The following is a 16,144-nucleotide window of genomic DNA, read 5'->3' as shown; positions in this document are numbered from 1 at the left end:
GACAGTATTTATGGGAGCAAAGGGCGCCCGGCAAGAATAATTCTTCATTCGCCGTAAAGGTGAACTGGATTGGACGGCCGTTCCCGATTAACATAAATTTCCCTTAATGAGAAGAGTGATATTTGGCTAAGCTACAGTATGTGTCCTCTAACACTTGGTCTTTGACCACATCAAGCATCTCTCAGTTCTGGACAGCTGTGCGTCCTCCTTGCCCTGCTGGTGATGAGAATTAATATTTTTTAAGGAGGCAGCTGTCGCATCTTTTCACCTGTACAGCGCGATCTCTCAGTGGCGAGGAGTAACGTGTGGGAGGCTCACGCTGCCACCGATGCTTCCTGATTCTGCTGTACAGGCGTACCAACCGACCTGTAGGAGTCGCTGTCCACAACGTCCAATCTCCACCCACCAGCTTTCCCACCCCTAACACTGCCAATTGTGTTAGTATGAACGACCAGCCAAGCTTGTAGCAACGCCGAGAGCTGGGCTCGAACCCAGCATCTCCTGCGTTAGTGGCGAGCGCCTTGCCCACTGCGCCACTTAGCCACCCGTGATGAGAATTAAGTAAGCCTGACTGGGGTTCTGCTATGTCTGCTCATCATTTGTTATCTGTTTTAGTCTTCTTCTTCTTCTTCTTCTTCTTCTTCTTCTTCTTCTTCTTCTTCTTCTTCTTCTTCTTCTTCTTCTTCTTCTTCTTCTTCTTCTTCTTCTTCTTCTTCTTCTTCTTTCTTCTTCTTCTTCTTCTTCTTCTTCTTCTTCTTCTTCTTCTTCTTCCTCCTCTTTTCTTCTATTTTTCTACCTTGCAGCTAATAACAGCTATTGATTACAACTACAATAGCAGCTATTAAGTTGAAAACCTTGAAAAAGTAATTAATTAATTAATCAGAGATTAAATCACCAAAAAAGTTTTTCATCGCCCCTGACCTCCTGCCATCCTCCTGTTCATCACTATTATTATAATGGTGATTATTATTATTGTTACTATTATTTGTTCTCGTTTATTACAGTCAGTATCTCTGTTTCTCACTGTATCTGTTGTCCCATCCTGTCTGCTTTTCTTTCCTTTCCTGTGAAGCCCTTTAGATCAACCCTGGCCTGTGTTTAAAGTGCCTTTAGATCAACCCTGGCATGTGTTTAAAGTGCCTTTAGATCAACCCTGCTGTGTGTTTAAAGTGCCTTTAGATCAACCCTGCTGTGTGTTTAAAGTGCCTTTAGATCAACCCTGCTGTGTGTTTAAAGTGCCTTTAGGTCAACCCTGCTGTGTGTTTAAAGTGCCTTTAGATCAACCCTGCTGTGTGTTTAAAGTGCCTTTAGATCAACCCTGCTGTGTGTTTAAAGTGCCTTTAGGTCAACCCTGCTGTGTGTTTAAAGTGCCTTTAGATCAACCCTGCTGTGTGTTTAAAGTGCCTTTAGATCAACCCTGCTGTGTATTTAAAGTGCCTTTAGATCAACCCTGCTGTGTGTTTAAAGTGCCTTTAGATCAACCCTGCTGTGTATTTAAAGTGCCTTTGGATCAAGTTCAACCCTGATGTGTGTTTAGTGCTCATTAATTAAAGTTGGCTTGACTCCTGTTTCTCTCTGTCCCTCTCTCCCTCTCTCTCCATGTCCTCTTATGTCTCTCTCTCCCTCTCCCCTATGTCTCTCTCTCCCTCTCCCTACATGTCCTCTTATGTCTCTCTCTCCCTCTCCCCCTATGTCTCTCTCTCCCTCTCCCTACATGTCCTCTTATGTCTCTCTCTCTCTCTCTCCCTCTATGTCCTCTTATGTCTATCTCTCTCCCTCTCCCTCTATGTCTCTCTGTCCCTCTCCCTCCATGTCCTCTTATGTCTCTCTCTCTCTCCCTCCATGTCCTCTTATGTCTCTATCTCCCTCTATGTCCTCTTATGTCTCTCTCTCCCCCTCCCTCCATGTCATCTTGTGTCTCTCTGTCCCTCTCCCTCTTTGTCTCTCTCCCTCTCCCTCTCTGTCTCTCTGTCCCTCTCCCTCTTATGTCTCTCTCTCCCTATCCCTCTATGTCTCTCTCTCCCTCTCCCTCTATGTCTCCCTCTCCCTCTATGTCTCTCTCTCCCTCTCCCTCTATCTCTCCCTCTCCCTCTATGTCTCTCTCTCTCTCTCCCTCTATGTCTCTCTGTCCCTCTCCCTCTTATGTCTCTCTCTCCCTCTCCCTCTATGTCTCTCTGTCCCTCTCCCGCTATGTCTCTCTGTCCCTCTCCCTCTATGTCTCTCTGTCCCTCTCCCTCTATGTCTCTCTCTCCCTCTCCCTCTTTGTCTCTCTCTCCCTCTCCCTCTATGTCTCTCTGTCCCTCTCCCTCTTATGTCTCTCTCTCCCTCTATGTCTCTCTCTCCCTCTCCCTCTATGTCTCCCTCTCCCTCTATGTCTCTCTCTCCCTCTCCCTCTATGTCTCTCTGTCCCTCTCCCTCTTTGTCTCTCTCTCCCTCTCCCTCTGTCTCTCTCTCCCTCTCCCTCTATGTCTCTCTCTCCCTCTCCCTCTATGTCTCCCTCTCCCTCTATGTCTCTCTGTCCCTCTCCCTCTATGTCTCTCTCTCCCTCTCCCTCTATGTCTCCCTCTCTATGTCTCTCTCTCCCTCTCCCTCTATGTCTCTCTGTCCCTCTCCCTCTATGTCTCTCTCTCCCTCTCCCTCTATGTCTCTCTCTCCCTCTCCCTCTATGTCTCTCTCTCCCTCTCCCTCTATGTCTCCCTCTCCCTCTATGTCTCTCTCTCCCTCTCCCTCTATGTCTCTCTCTCCCTCTCCCTCTATGTCTCTCTGTCCCTCTCCCTCTTTGTCTCTCTCTCCTTCTCCCTCTATGTCTCTCTCTCCCTCCCTCTCTCGTCTTGTCCGTACAGAGGTGGTCCAGCTGAGCCTGGCTGAAGACCAGCAGGTCAGCGTCTCCACGGTAACGGTTGGCCTCAGCACCGTCTTGTCGTGTGCCATCGAGGGCACGCTGCGTCCGCCCATCATCTGGAAGAGGAACGGCGTCGTCCTCAACTTCCTGGACCTGGAGGACATCAACGTGAGTCCATGTTGCCGGGGACGACGGCGTTGCTGTTATTGCTTTTGTCAAGTTCAAGTTTTGTTTTATTTGTCACATATACAGTAAGGTACATGTACACTATAGTGCAATGCTTGGTTCTGTATGAGCCTCCTGGAATCGTGCTTCATACAGTAAAAGAATAAAGACCAGGGGGGGAGCTCCAGTAGCTCACCACGTATCTCGGCGCTATTTCTGCGTCGGGAGGAGCCGTGCTGCGTCAAGGTTCTGGTTGACTCCGAGTTCGATTCCCGGACCCGCCGTCATTTGCCGAATGTCTTCCCCTGTTCTCCCACCCGTTTCACTCTACAACTGTCGGTCATGCTTGACCAGAAAAGCGATAAACGCTAAAAAAAAAAGTTTAAAAAAAAAAGAATAAAGACCAAACACTAGGTTGTTCAAATCGTTAGCAATACATATATAAAATAGGCTTTAGTGTTAACTCTTTCAGTGCCACTCACGAGATTTCTCGTGTTTTTTTATAGGTGGTTGCTAGCCACTCACGAGATTTCTCGAATTTTTTTTATTTATTTTTTTTTGCGATCTGAAAAATTATTGCATCACCCGAGCCTACCCGAGTATAGCCGAGGGGCGCCGACGATCACTGTGGAAAAAAGCGCCCCCTGTCGTCTCCCAGATGACATAAGTGATTTTGGAATGGACTCAATGAAAATGAATGGGGAAAAAAATCCGGTACTCCACATTTTCCAGTTCACTGATCCAGCTGGGGTTACCAGAGTTCATTCTGGAGCCTCAGATCCCCGCGGATCATAGAGATCTACTGTGTCGCGTTGGATCCATACACGTATCGATTTTTTCGAATGGTGATCAGGAATTGGAATATACCAGTTGGATACCATCTGATGTCAGGTAAGGACTCTATGTTATCAGTGGTAGGATAATCGGAGTAAGTTTGATGAAGTTATAAGCTGTTTTGTGAAATGTCTTCTTTCGGTTTCACTGTAAAACTCCGTGAGGTAATCAACGGAGCGATTATCAGTGCGCGGCCGTAATGTGCTTGCGTGCACGTATAATATTGATCATCTAGCGTTTATTTGAAAACGATTCATAAAAAGGCAGACGAATATCAACGTTGTGGAATATTCCACTAAAAGACGATTTTCATAGAATGCTCCAGAATGAGCTGTTTTTTATATCAAAACGGGGGCTTTTCTAACTGCTCTGAAATGGAAACGACGCGATAAAAAAACAATCTGTCTTCACAGCACTGACTGGAAAATAGTCTTTGATAATGCGATGGGCAGATTAGACACATAGCCATAATTTAAAACATAGATTAGGCGATATTAACGTTAACATTGGCGCCGATGGTGGCATTCAAGCGGTAAAACGGAAAACCAGGCGTGGCACTGAAAGAGTTAAAAAGTGTCTAAAGTGATCATTATTGTTGTTGTTATTATTATTGTTATTATTTGTATTATTGTTTGTCTTATTATTATTATTGTTATGGGTTGTTTTCAGGAACACAATTTTGGTTCCCCAAATAAATTAGACAAAAGACTCTTATACTTTTGTAATATTGTTGCCATATATGGGAGCTGTGGCATATGAATTGAAAGCAAAGTTGAACTTAGTTGTTTCCATTGTGATCCAAATGTGTGACAGACAAGAGGCACCACGGTGCAATAAACAAGAAAACCTTGTAAAACTCATTAATAATAGATTCAGTCACAGGAATGAATAATTGACATATCAACCAAAAAATATATATACAATAGGGCTGACCCCTATTAGTTGATTAGTCGACTAATCGGTCGAAAGGAGCCGTAGTCAACTAACCAACCAATATACAAAAAAAATTATAATTAGCATTCTTTCCAAAAGAAAAGAGGCCTAGAAGTGTGGCTAACCCTAATAGCACGCAGAGGCTAACTGCCTACGAAAACAGGCACAGAGGCACTGAAAGAGGATTTCACCCATCTAATGAACACACTAGACTAGACAAATATCAAGATGTATCCATCAGTGGACCAATTGCATGCTTTTGCAGAGGACAAGAAGCCTTCAGTCGACTCCTTCAGACATTAAGCACCCCCCACAGCCCAAATGGAATGATACAAAAAAAAATTAAAAAAAATTAATATATTATTTTATATATTATATATATTTTTTTGATATTTTTTTTTGTCGACCAATAGTCGACTAACGGCACATTTTGGCCAATCATAGTCGACCATCCAAATCCTTAGTCGGGGACAGCCCTAATATACAATGAGTAATTGTTGTGAAAATCATCCCCATGCTTGGAGGTGCTGCTTTGAGATTGTTTGTTTGTTTGTTTGTTTGTTTGTTTGTTTGTTTGTTTGTTTGTTTGTTTGTTTGTTTGTTTGTTCGTTCGTTCGTTTAGAGAAAACAGCGCATCTCACATAGGTCTACATGTCACTTCTGTCGGATGAAAACCTTGTAGCTCCAAAGCAGCTCGGTTTAGTTCATATTCACATTTCCACCCAAATAGACCCAAATAATTATTCTATAGTCTCTATAGTCTCAATCTTTTCGGTTATGTTTCACTTTCGTTTTTGGTCGAAGTTGTAATGACTGACAGTCAGTTAGCTTGTTAGGTTTCGACAGAGATCATATAGACCAATCAAATTGAAGCACAAGGGCATGTTGACAGGCCGCCAGCGCACACATTCCATGCCTGTGGCGTGCACAGGCATCACAACTACGTGACGTACAGCATGTCAAGTGGGGGGAATCATCATTGTGTTTCCAAAGTATGATTAGTATTATGAAACACATTGAGTTGTGTAATTATTTATTGATTATTTACATTCATTTTACCCCAAGAACTGTCTCTTTGTAGAGATTCAACAGGACAACCTTTGATTAATATTTGATAAACCCCAGGAACACTGATTCAAAACACTTTGCATAAGCATGGAGTAAAATAAATTACCAATGAATAAATGATTACGATAACTACAATTTCAGGATATTATTCACAGGCTTGCTTTATAAATTAATTACTAATTATAAGCAGAGCCTTTCTTTTCCATTTTCCCTTTGTTTCGTTCAGTGAAAATTAAAATATTATCTGATATCTTGGGATATTTGCCAAGAATCCTCACTCCTTTAAAAAACTCAGTGGAAGAATATAGGTAAACACACACACCACAGTCTTTATGAAGTATTGATACTGGCAGCAAGACGATTCAAATAAGCAGAAATACTGCACACTGAATGTAAGCTCCATCAGATATCCTGAGGAAGAACTGTCGAAACGTTAAAGAATTCATGTGGACCTCACAAACATGCAAGCCATTGAGAGAGCGAGCAAGAAAGAAAGAAAGAAAGGGTACATACTTGTTTACTTTACTTACTCATAGTATATATTCAGATTCTAAGTGTTTTATTGCCCATATTTATTGTAACATATAACTGATAGGGCATACAGACCCTATGCACCTTTAATTACACTGTTTACTTGTTCATATTCTTATATTCAGAGTTAATTACTGTATATTGTTAACACTGCTTATTATATTGCCTATATTTATGTATTCTACTATTACCATGCCCATACCTGTACCCCTCTGTTTGACCAGACATGAAAAATTCAGCACCTTCTTGAGATCACATGTACACAAAATCTAAGCAAATTAATAAAGGGAAGATGATTAAACAGAAGGTTTTGTAGATACAGTACTGAATTCTGCCATCCGGACACATGCAATTTGATTATGATTATAGAATATAGAATATCAGGCCTATATATTACCGTATTATGGCCATGTCGCACATCTATGGATCAGGCCAAATCTCCCCTTTCCAATGGCAGAGTTCAATCAGGATTTAGTATCACCAGGCGTGATTCACAAACCGTGAATGAAATCTAGTGTAAGTACAGTTACTTTTTTATAATATAAACTTCTCCGCCATTTTACTTCAGATTGCAAAAGCGTTTTTTGCTAGACGTTCACAGAAAGGTAGAGAGACTAACTGCATTCTGTTTTATGGCAATACCGTTCAGGTTTGTGGGAGATAATCCCGAAAAATAAGAGAAATTAAAAAGTTAATCCAGAAGTCAGATGATTGACAGGGGCTGGCGTGAGCTGGGAAGTGTAGTTTTTAGAAATTCGAAAGCCCATCGAAAGCCCTGGGTCTCTTCCTTCAAAAGACTACACTCACTATTGGCTGCGCCTCTTCCTCCATCAATATGCGCCGGTTTCCGACTCAATGCCCTGAGATTTCTATAATCTTATATTTCACGAATAACAGTTAAAAAAATCAATAAGCGTAATGCTGAAAATATACACTTTAACTGCTGTTTTGACAGGGTTAGAGTCTTTACCCGTGGTTACGTTTGAAAAAAAAAAAACGCAACATTAATTCATACATTCTGTAGAGATGGATTTATGGCGTGATGTCATTGTGAGTCCGGTACCGGACAGGGAGATGAGAAACACACATCCAGGGGCGGGGAGAGGTAGAGCAGGGGAGAACAGTAGGCCTACATGGATTGGTGGGACACAACACTCTCCCCTCCCCCATGCTGCTATGACGCCCGAATTTCCCCAAGGGTTGAATATCATCTTAAGATAGAAAGAACAAAAGAATTAAAGAAAAGGGCGAATGGATGAATTACAGATTGACCATACAGTTGTGGCATAAACCGACAGAAGAATCAACAAAAGATTGATTTTCAAATCCCGCCAGGTGGCAGGGAAGGGATTGGTCCGTGGTTAATGAAGTATGTAGCATGCTCCTGTTGAGAGGCCAAGGCACAGCTGACTCTATTTACCCACAGCTCTCTAATTGCATGTTAATGAGTGGCCTCGTTGGTTCGGAATCTCAATCACAGTAAAAGTAAATGTAATAATATTTGTCCATTGATTTTCTTTCTGCCACAAGTTAATTCCCGTAGAGCTCGCACCGACCTGGTTTGCCTTGTAAATTAATCGTACCACGTCGATGACCGTAGGCGGCGGCGGCACGTAGATATAAAACAATAGATGCAACGTTACATCATGAGGCTGACCGGCCGCTATCTTTACCCGGAGCCATTTAATATGGTGATTGAAATTCTGGTCCAAAAGCCACTCCAGCACATAACACACTGCCTGAGAGAGAGAATCTGCCTTCACTGTAATCAGTCCCATTTGTGTGTTTCTCTCTCTCTCTCTCTCTCTCTCTCTCTCTCTCTCTCTCTCTCCCTCTCTCTCTCTCTCTCTCTCTCTCTCTCTCTCTCTCTCTCACTCTCTCTCTCTCTCTCTCTTACTCCACGGACGTGTTTCTTCAGGTTTGATTGTGCCCTGGAGGGAGAAAGCTATATATGGATCGGGGGGGGGGGGGGGGGGGGGGGGGGATAGAAATGACCAACCTCTTCATTTCAGAAATAGAAATTACCCACCTCTTCATTTGGAAAATAACATGTACCCAGATATTCATTTGGGAAATAGAAAGTATCCACATTTTTAAGCTGGTGAATCTTTACGATTGCAATTCATAGTATAGATTTTGGGAAGTCTAATATCAGAATGATGCAAGTAACATGAAGAAAACATCAACACCACAGACATTTTCCTGGGAAACCCATATTTCTCAGAAGAACCACGTGGCAAATCAATTCCCAAACTTAATGTATAAAATATATTTAGATGTTTTTATATTCATTAAATGATAATGGTATTTATAAAGGTATATGGTATTTATAAAGCGATACAAGCAACAAACATCTTGTTTTAAAGTGTATTTATTTATTTATGTATTTATTCATTTATTTATACGTTTCGGGTTGTAAAAAGCACTGTAGAATAATTTGGCAAATCCAAGTTCAAATTCCAAACCAACGTGCTACTGTACTTTACAACCTACCTTCAGCCTAGTATCCCGTAACCCAACTCCGGAGTGAATGGTGAGTGTTTATGAAAACGCAGGCGAGGAGTAGGCCTTTCATTTCCCTCATGAAGAGGGCAGGCTAAGTGTAATTTCCCACGTGAGATAATCAGCACGAGTGGATATCCCATATGCACGCATGTGTAATTGGCACAGTTGTCTGTGAATAATTTCCTACAAGACAGGGGAGATGAATCGCACACTCTAGCAGCAGAATGAGCCCCTACATTCGCAATCGTGCATAACCCTACCTACACTGTAAAAAATTAAAAATTATTCACAGGAAATTCACTGTATTATTTTACAGATTACTTTAGTTTTTCTACTTTAAGTGTAAATGCCATAAGAATACAGTAAATTAACGTTTATCAAAATATGAACTGTTGTGAAGGATCAGATTAAACCGAATATATATATTTATTTATGGATATATATTGAATAGTATTTGTATATCGTTTGATATCCCTTGTATATTCCTTGTACATATACACAGAATATTCCTTTATTCTACTACAGCCCATAATAGTTCATTCTCTTATTGGACAAAAGGACCAGGCGCCAGGGACCAGCCCCTGGCGTTCAAGTTCAAAGGTACCGACGAGACATGCCCTTACTAGCCCCGGCTCCGCGCAGGAATACGGCTACCGAAAGCAGAGTGGCACTATTTGTCCACCGTGCATATAAATATGGCGCAAGAAATGTAGAATTCCTCTTAGTCCTTTACCCTTCTACCCAACTAAGTAACAGAACGTGAAGCCTCACCCCACGATACCGCGTGCGGTGTAGTATGGCCTGTTTGGCCTTAGAATAGCAGTGAGACCTCGTGCGAATTAATAGCTGAATTGCCAGAGTTTGGCACCGTATTTCTATTAAGTAATAATAGTCTATTATGTATGGTGCATTGTACGGTTAGAGTTCTAAAGTGAGCAGCACCCCCATCGCTTCCTCGTGTTATCTAGAGTCTTAACCAGGTTGGGCAGACCACACGTGGTGCTTTCATCCGAGGAGTTCTAGGCGAGGACCGAGTGGACCTGTACATTGGATTACCTACCCGACGACTGCTGAGCCCTATGCGGCATGGAATATATATTTGCTTTGGTACTTTGATTTGTGGAGCGGATAATCGCCAACACCGGTGAGTGTTGGATCTACCCCGAAAGGAGTCAAGGTGAGACGGCGCTCAGACCAGACTGAGGTCGCCTCGCTTCTTCTTCACTGTGGAGCTACAGCTACAGCTACAGCCTACAAGAGAGCCAAGGTGTATTCATCTGTGGATCAAGATTCTACTGCACTGTCTTCTGTACGTGAAGTCTCCCTAGAAATCGTTGACCAGACGGGATACTGCCGACGGCTCTCCTACCCCCCCTACCGGCCTACAACCGGGAGGACCCCTACAGTATATCCAGCTATAATCATTAAGTGTGCCATCGTTATAATTCCCTAAGAGCCAGGTTGTATACTTGCTTCCTGCGTAACCAGAGATTGGACATTCAGTGTTGATTTGCCTACGAGTACTCATTTGCCTTACAAGAGCATTCAAATCATAAATGTAATGGTGAATATTATATGTACCTTTTGCTATATATTAAATATTGGATTATTACCTTTGTGTGGACCTGGTTTCATGGTGGGAAAGTGTTCATCATATTTAGATATCGTGTACTGTATGGCCAGTAGTTAAAGTACATAAAGCGGTAGTGGTTTAATGATACCATACTTATCAATACAGTCAGGGAATTGTACCCCTCAGTTACAATTGGTCCTTCGAGCCGGAGGGTAATTAGTGTAATATTAATATTGTGGTATTAATATTGAAATGGCCTATGATGAACACTCCACGAAACGGTCCTCCTAAAGTAGAACGCCCGCAGCGTAGACGACAGCCACCTCAGTACTTAGAGGATTACGCTGCCAGTATACTACCTAGCCTTCTACAAACGGTAAACGCGGTACAAGTAGAAAGTAAAATTATGTCCGACCCTATCAACCAGGATACCCCGACCACAGAGGCCCTAGTGGGTTCTAATGTAACTGACCAAGCTCACGGTGGGGACCAGGAGGGAACTGACACGACTTTACCCCCCGCCAAGACCGAAGAAGTAGTCCCCCAAGAGCTCCGGGAGGAAGACAACCCTCCAGAGATGGAACTCTGCACGGAACAAGATGAGGAGAGCGCCGAGGAGATAGAGCTCCAGGACTCCCCGCAGGGGAACGCATCCCCAACGGGTACAGCCAGGAGCGGCTCACCTCTACAAGCGTCTTCCCCCAGCGAGGCGGAGAGGATGCTGTCACAGGCGTTCTTCGCCAGCCTGACAGCCTCTACCGAACGCGATCGACTTCAGGGTGAACGCGATCGACTTCAGGGTGAACGCGATCGACTCCAAGCACAGACGCTTAGCGAGCGCGAACAACTCCAAGCGCAGCAACGGAGCGAAGAAGAGCACATACGTCTGGAGCTGAGACGCCTTCAGACGGAAGAGAATATGGCAAGAGACCGGGCCGACACCCAGCGTGCCGCTGCCGGTGCCTAAAGAGAAGCAGATCTCACCAAGCGCGACGCCGAGCGCGACAGACTACAAGGCGAGCGCGACAGACTACAAGGCGAGCGCGACAGACTACAAGCCGAGCGCGACAGACTACAAGCGCAGCTAATGGAGCAGCTGATCACCAGGGCAACACCCCCTCCCTCCACAAGGGGTTCCAGGGCCTCGTCAAGACACGTGTCAAGGGCACCCTCCCCTGACCGAGCAGGCGACCTTGAACTCGACCACCAGAGAGAGTCTACACCCCCCTCCGAACTCCTTCCCCGACCGGTCCAAGTGAGACCCAGCTACAAGGAAGGAACGGCGGACACCGCGGAGAGGCTAAATAGACGACTACAGGATCTAGATGACCTAGCAGAAGAAGAAGAGGGAGAAGAGGAGAGTCAAGCCCGACAGCAGCACATTACTCCACAGGACCAGGAGGTCCAGTACAGCCCAGGCTATACCCCCGCGGCTCTGCGCTACAGACCCCCGACTCGATTCACGGGTGAGCATGACGCACGACCAGTCCCGAGGAATAGCACCTGGACCAGCGGGCCATGGTACCCTGACAGTACCAGCCCACCGAGAGGCGTAAGAAGAGAGTCGCCCAGGAGGCCTCTCTTCCAACGCTCACCGATGTGCCAGCCATCCATGGCGTCATACATTGGCACACCGACGTTTCCAGACTTCACCCATGAGAATCGAGCACAGTACACGGAGCTACGGATGTGCTTAGAGACAATGATGGTGGATGTAGCTGATGAACGCCACAAGTATGCGATCCTATTGAAGCACCTGAAAGTGCCCAGAGCGCACAACATAGCGCTGGCCTATGCCACCTCTACTATCCCATACACCGCGGCTCTAGCAGCACTAGACCAAAGATATGGACGTATATGGGATTACGTAATACAAGAGATAAGGCATATTGACCGCCTACCCCCAGCAACAGACAATCGCTCACTAGACGACCTGTCTATCAAAGTACAATCCCTGGTAGGGATGCTGGGGGCGCAACGAGAAAAGGGTATGCACGAACTATACGCAAACTCGAACGTCGAGAGGATTTTAGAGAAGCTGCCGCCCGCCCGACAGGAGCGCTTCAGGCGGCAAAGAGACCACCGTGATCCTAACGGTCCCGAGCCATCCCTCCTAGACCTAGCCGACTTCCTGGCGAGAGAAGTCAGCAGCCTACGGCTGGATACATTCGTGCGGAGCACACCCAGCTCCAGAGAGGGACCTAGGAGAGTAAACGATGGCCGAAGATCGGTGACTGTCATGCACCAATCAGAATCAGTACCGAGCAGCAAGAACCACAGTACCCCCTCGATGAAAGAGAAGTGTAAGATGGTGTGCCCGTACTGCGAGAAGGAACACTGGTTGTCACAATGTGACCAGTTCAAGAAGATGACCGCTGAAGAAGTGAGTCACTGGATAAAGTCCAACAGGCGCTGTTACCGATGTGCGCGCAGTCACATGGCAGCCGAGTGCCGCCTAAAGAAGAGGTGTAGTCGGTGTGACGGAGCCCATCTAGATGTCCTACACGACAGTAACAAAAGAAAGCCTGCACCATCCAGCAGCACAAAGGCAAGTGTTATGTACATTGACCCCGCTAGCAGCAGCGGCGCCCAGGTGCTCTTAAAGGTGGTCCGTGTAACACTGAGTTACCAAGATAAGGTCATGGACACTTACGCCGTCCTTGATGACGGGTCAGAGAAGACCCTTCTCCTCGCGTCCGCTGCGGCCCAGCTGGGGCTGCGGGGGAGCGAGAACCAGATGACGATTCGGACAATAAGAAGAGATCTAAAGACGATAAAGGGCGAGAATGTCTCCTTCACTATCGCAGCAAGCGGGCAGCCCGAGAGACGGTATAGGATTACTAATGCTTTCACCAGCCAAGAAATAGGACTATCGCAGTACACCTACCCCATCGCTAAGCTGATGGATAAATATGTGCACCTGCGTCAACTCCCTATCCCGCTCATAGACGGCGCCACCCCGACCCTGCTGATAGGCTCCGACCATGCAGACCTCATAGTCCCGATAGACCGGGTCCATACAGGACCCAGAGGTTGTCCTGCAGCAGTCGAGACCCGCCTAGGATGGACATTACAAGGCCCCCTCGCCAAGTCTCTTAACCGAACAGCAGCCACTAGCTGCCTCCACTCCAGAGCGACAGAAGGAGACACCACACTCCTGCAGCAAGTCGAGAGGCTATGGACACTAGAGACAATGCCCTTTAAGAACGAAAAGAAAGACATTCGTTCTAAGGAAGATATCTACGCTATAGCCCTCCTCGAGCACGGGACAAAGAGAGTCAACGTCAACGGAGTGATGAGATACGCAACTCCACTCCTGAGGCGAGAGGGAATGCCCACCTTTCACGCCACAAAAGAGGCGACGGAGCGGTATCTATTGAACACAGAGCGGCGCCTAGCCAAAGACCCCGCTCAAGAAGCTGTGTACCGCGCTGAGATTACCAAACTAATCACAGCGGGACACATAAAGAAAATTGACATTAAAGAGGCTGATCAGACGACCGAATCATGGTACGTGCCGCACCATAAGGTCCACCACAACGGCAAGGATCGCATTGTGTTTAACTGCAGCTACCAGATCGGATCACAAAATCTGAATAAAGAACTCTTGGCCGGCCCAACACTCGGCCCCTCCCTACTAGGCGTGCTACTACGCTTCCGCCAGGACAAGGTGGTTATCAGCGGCGACATCAAAGGGATGTTCCTGCAGGTGAGACTAGTGGAGGAGGACAAGCCCCTGCTGCGGTTCCTATGGAGAGAGAGGATCGGAGATGAGCACCCAGCCATCTATCAATGGGAAGTCCTCCCTTTCGGAACCACATGCAGCCCATGCTGTGCTACGTTTGCACTGCAAAAGCACGTCGCAGAGGACCCAGCAGCAGATGAAGAGGTCCAACAAAGTGTGACAAATAGTTTCTACGTGGACAACTGTTTACAAAGCGTCTCGACGCCAGAAGAAGCCGAGGCTCTCCTACTCAAGCTCCGCGCCTCCCTGATCAAAGGCGGCTTTGATCTCAGGCAGTGGGCCAGCAGCGACCCGCAAGTACTGCGCAGCCTCTCCCCCGAGGACAAGGCCGCGAGCAGCGACACCTGGATGGCGACCATCCCAGGAGAAGCCCAAGAAATGACACTAGGACTAGTCTGGCGCTTCAAAACAGACTCGCTCCATTATAGACACAAACCCCCGACCAAGGAGCAGGGAAGGTCGACGGCAATACCGACCACCAGACGGAGTGTATACAGAACACTCGCCAGACAATATGACCCGTTGGGATGTATTCTACCTTACACCACCAGGGCAAAGATGATTGTAAGAGCGCTATGGGACAAAGACCAGGGCTGGGACGATCCCATACCCGAACACCTTGCATCCACATGGAGAGAGTGGGAGATGGAACTCCGCTCACTCCCAGGTGTTAATATACGCCGCAGCTACTTCCCACCCACAGTGAGGCCAGAGACATGCAAGATCGACCTGCACGTATTCAGCGACGCCTCCGAAGTAGCCTACGGTTCGGTGGCTTACTTGCGTGCCCGAGAGGAGGGAGGAGAAATACATACTGCTTTCATCCTGGCTCGCTCAAGAATAGCCCCACGCAAGCAACAATCTATCCCGCGTCTAGTGCTCTGCGCAGCCCTAGCAGGAGCGCAGCTCGCCACGTTAATCCAACGTGAACTCACCATCCCGGTGCAAAGAACAATCTTGTGGTCAGACTCCACGACCGTACTCACATGGATCCGGTCTGATTCGTGCAGATACAAGGTCTTCGTGGGAGTCAGAGTCACCGAGATTCAAGAGTTAACCGAAGTAACCAGCTGGAGGTATGTGGACACCAAACACAACCCAGCTGACGTCATCACCCGGGGAATGTCCCTGGATGACCTCACCCGTCACAACCTCTACAGTGACGGGCCAGAGTTCCTCAAGCTCCCCGAAGAAGAGTGGCCTACACCCACCCCACGGGAGGCGAGTAAAGAGGAGGCAGAGAACAAGAAACCTATGTTCTGTGGGTTGACACACACACACGTCCCCACAGACCCGGTTCTAGACGATTGCCTCACCCTAGAGAGTGCGCAGCTAAAGACATTTCTGTGGCACCACCCAGAGGTTCAGCCCACAACTGACATTTCAGCAGCTGACTACGAAGAAACAGAACTCCTTCTACTACAACGAGCCCAGAGAGACTCGTTCCCCGATGAGCTAGCCTGTCTACAGGGAGCAAAGCCCGTCCCATCAGACAGCAGACTGCTCCACCTAGCCCCCGAGAGCGACGCCCATAATCTCATCAGAGTGGGTGGTCGTCTGCGGAGAGCCCCAGACCTACCGGATGACGTTAAGTACCCGATAGTCTTGAACAGCCGACATAAGGTCACAGAGCTGATCATAAAGAAATACGACGAGGATGTGCACCACGCAGGGGCAGAGAGAGTCTTCGCGGAGATCAGACGTCGTTATTGGATACTGCAAGGGAGAGAAGCAGTGCGGCGCTTCCAGCGAACCTGTCTAGACTGCCGTAAGTGGCGCGCGCAGCCCAGTATACCCCGGATGGCTGACCTACCTCCCTGTCGCCTCCGACTCGGCGACAAGCCCTTTCACTCCACCGGTATGGACTGTTTTGGCCCGCTGTATATAAAGAAAGGAAGAGGAACCGAGAAGCGGTGGGGTATTGTATTCAAATGCATGACCACCAGAG

At 46.7% G+C, this 16,144-nt stretch overlaps 1 protein-coding gene across 1 annotated transcript in view; it reads left to right on the top strand.

Annotated features, from left to right (window-relative positions):
• fstl4 (follistatin-like 4) overlaps positions 1–16,144 on the top strand; it is a gene marked incomplete at both ends in the record, with an annotated part of 221,091 nt that overhangs the window by 116,302 nt on the left and 88,645 nt on the right. Inside the window, one exon of the mRNA XM_084338507.1 lies at positions 2,844–3,010. Within this exon, the coding sequence (XP_084194633.1) occupies positions 2,844–3,010 (167 nt within the window). The remainder of the gene's footprint in view (positions 1–2,843; positions 3,011–16,144) is intronic.

This window comes from Notolepis coatsorum (assembly GCF_963971535.1).
Source record: "Notolepis coatsorum genome assembly, contig: SCAFFOLD_171, whole genome shotgun sequence".
Classification (NCBI taxonomy): Eukaryota; Metazoa; Chordata; class Actinopteri; order Aulopiformes; family Paralepididae; genus Notolepis; species Notolepis coatsorum.
Note: the sequence above shows the minus strand (reverse complement) of the source record. Positions and strands in the feature narration are given on the sequence as shown.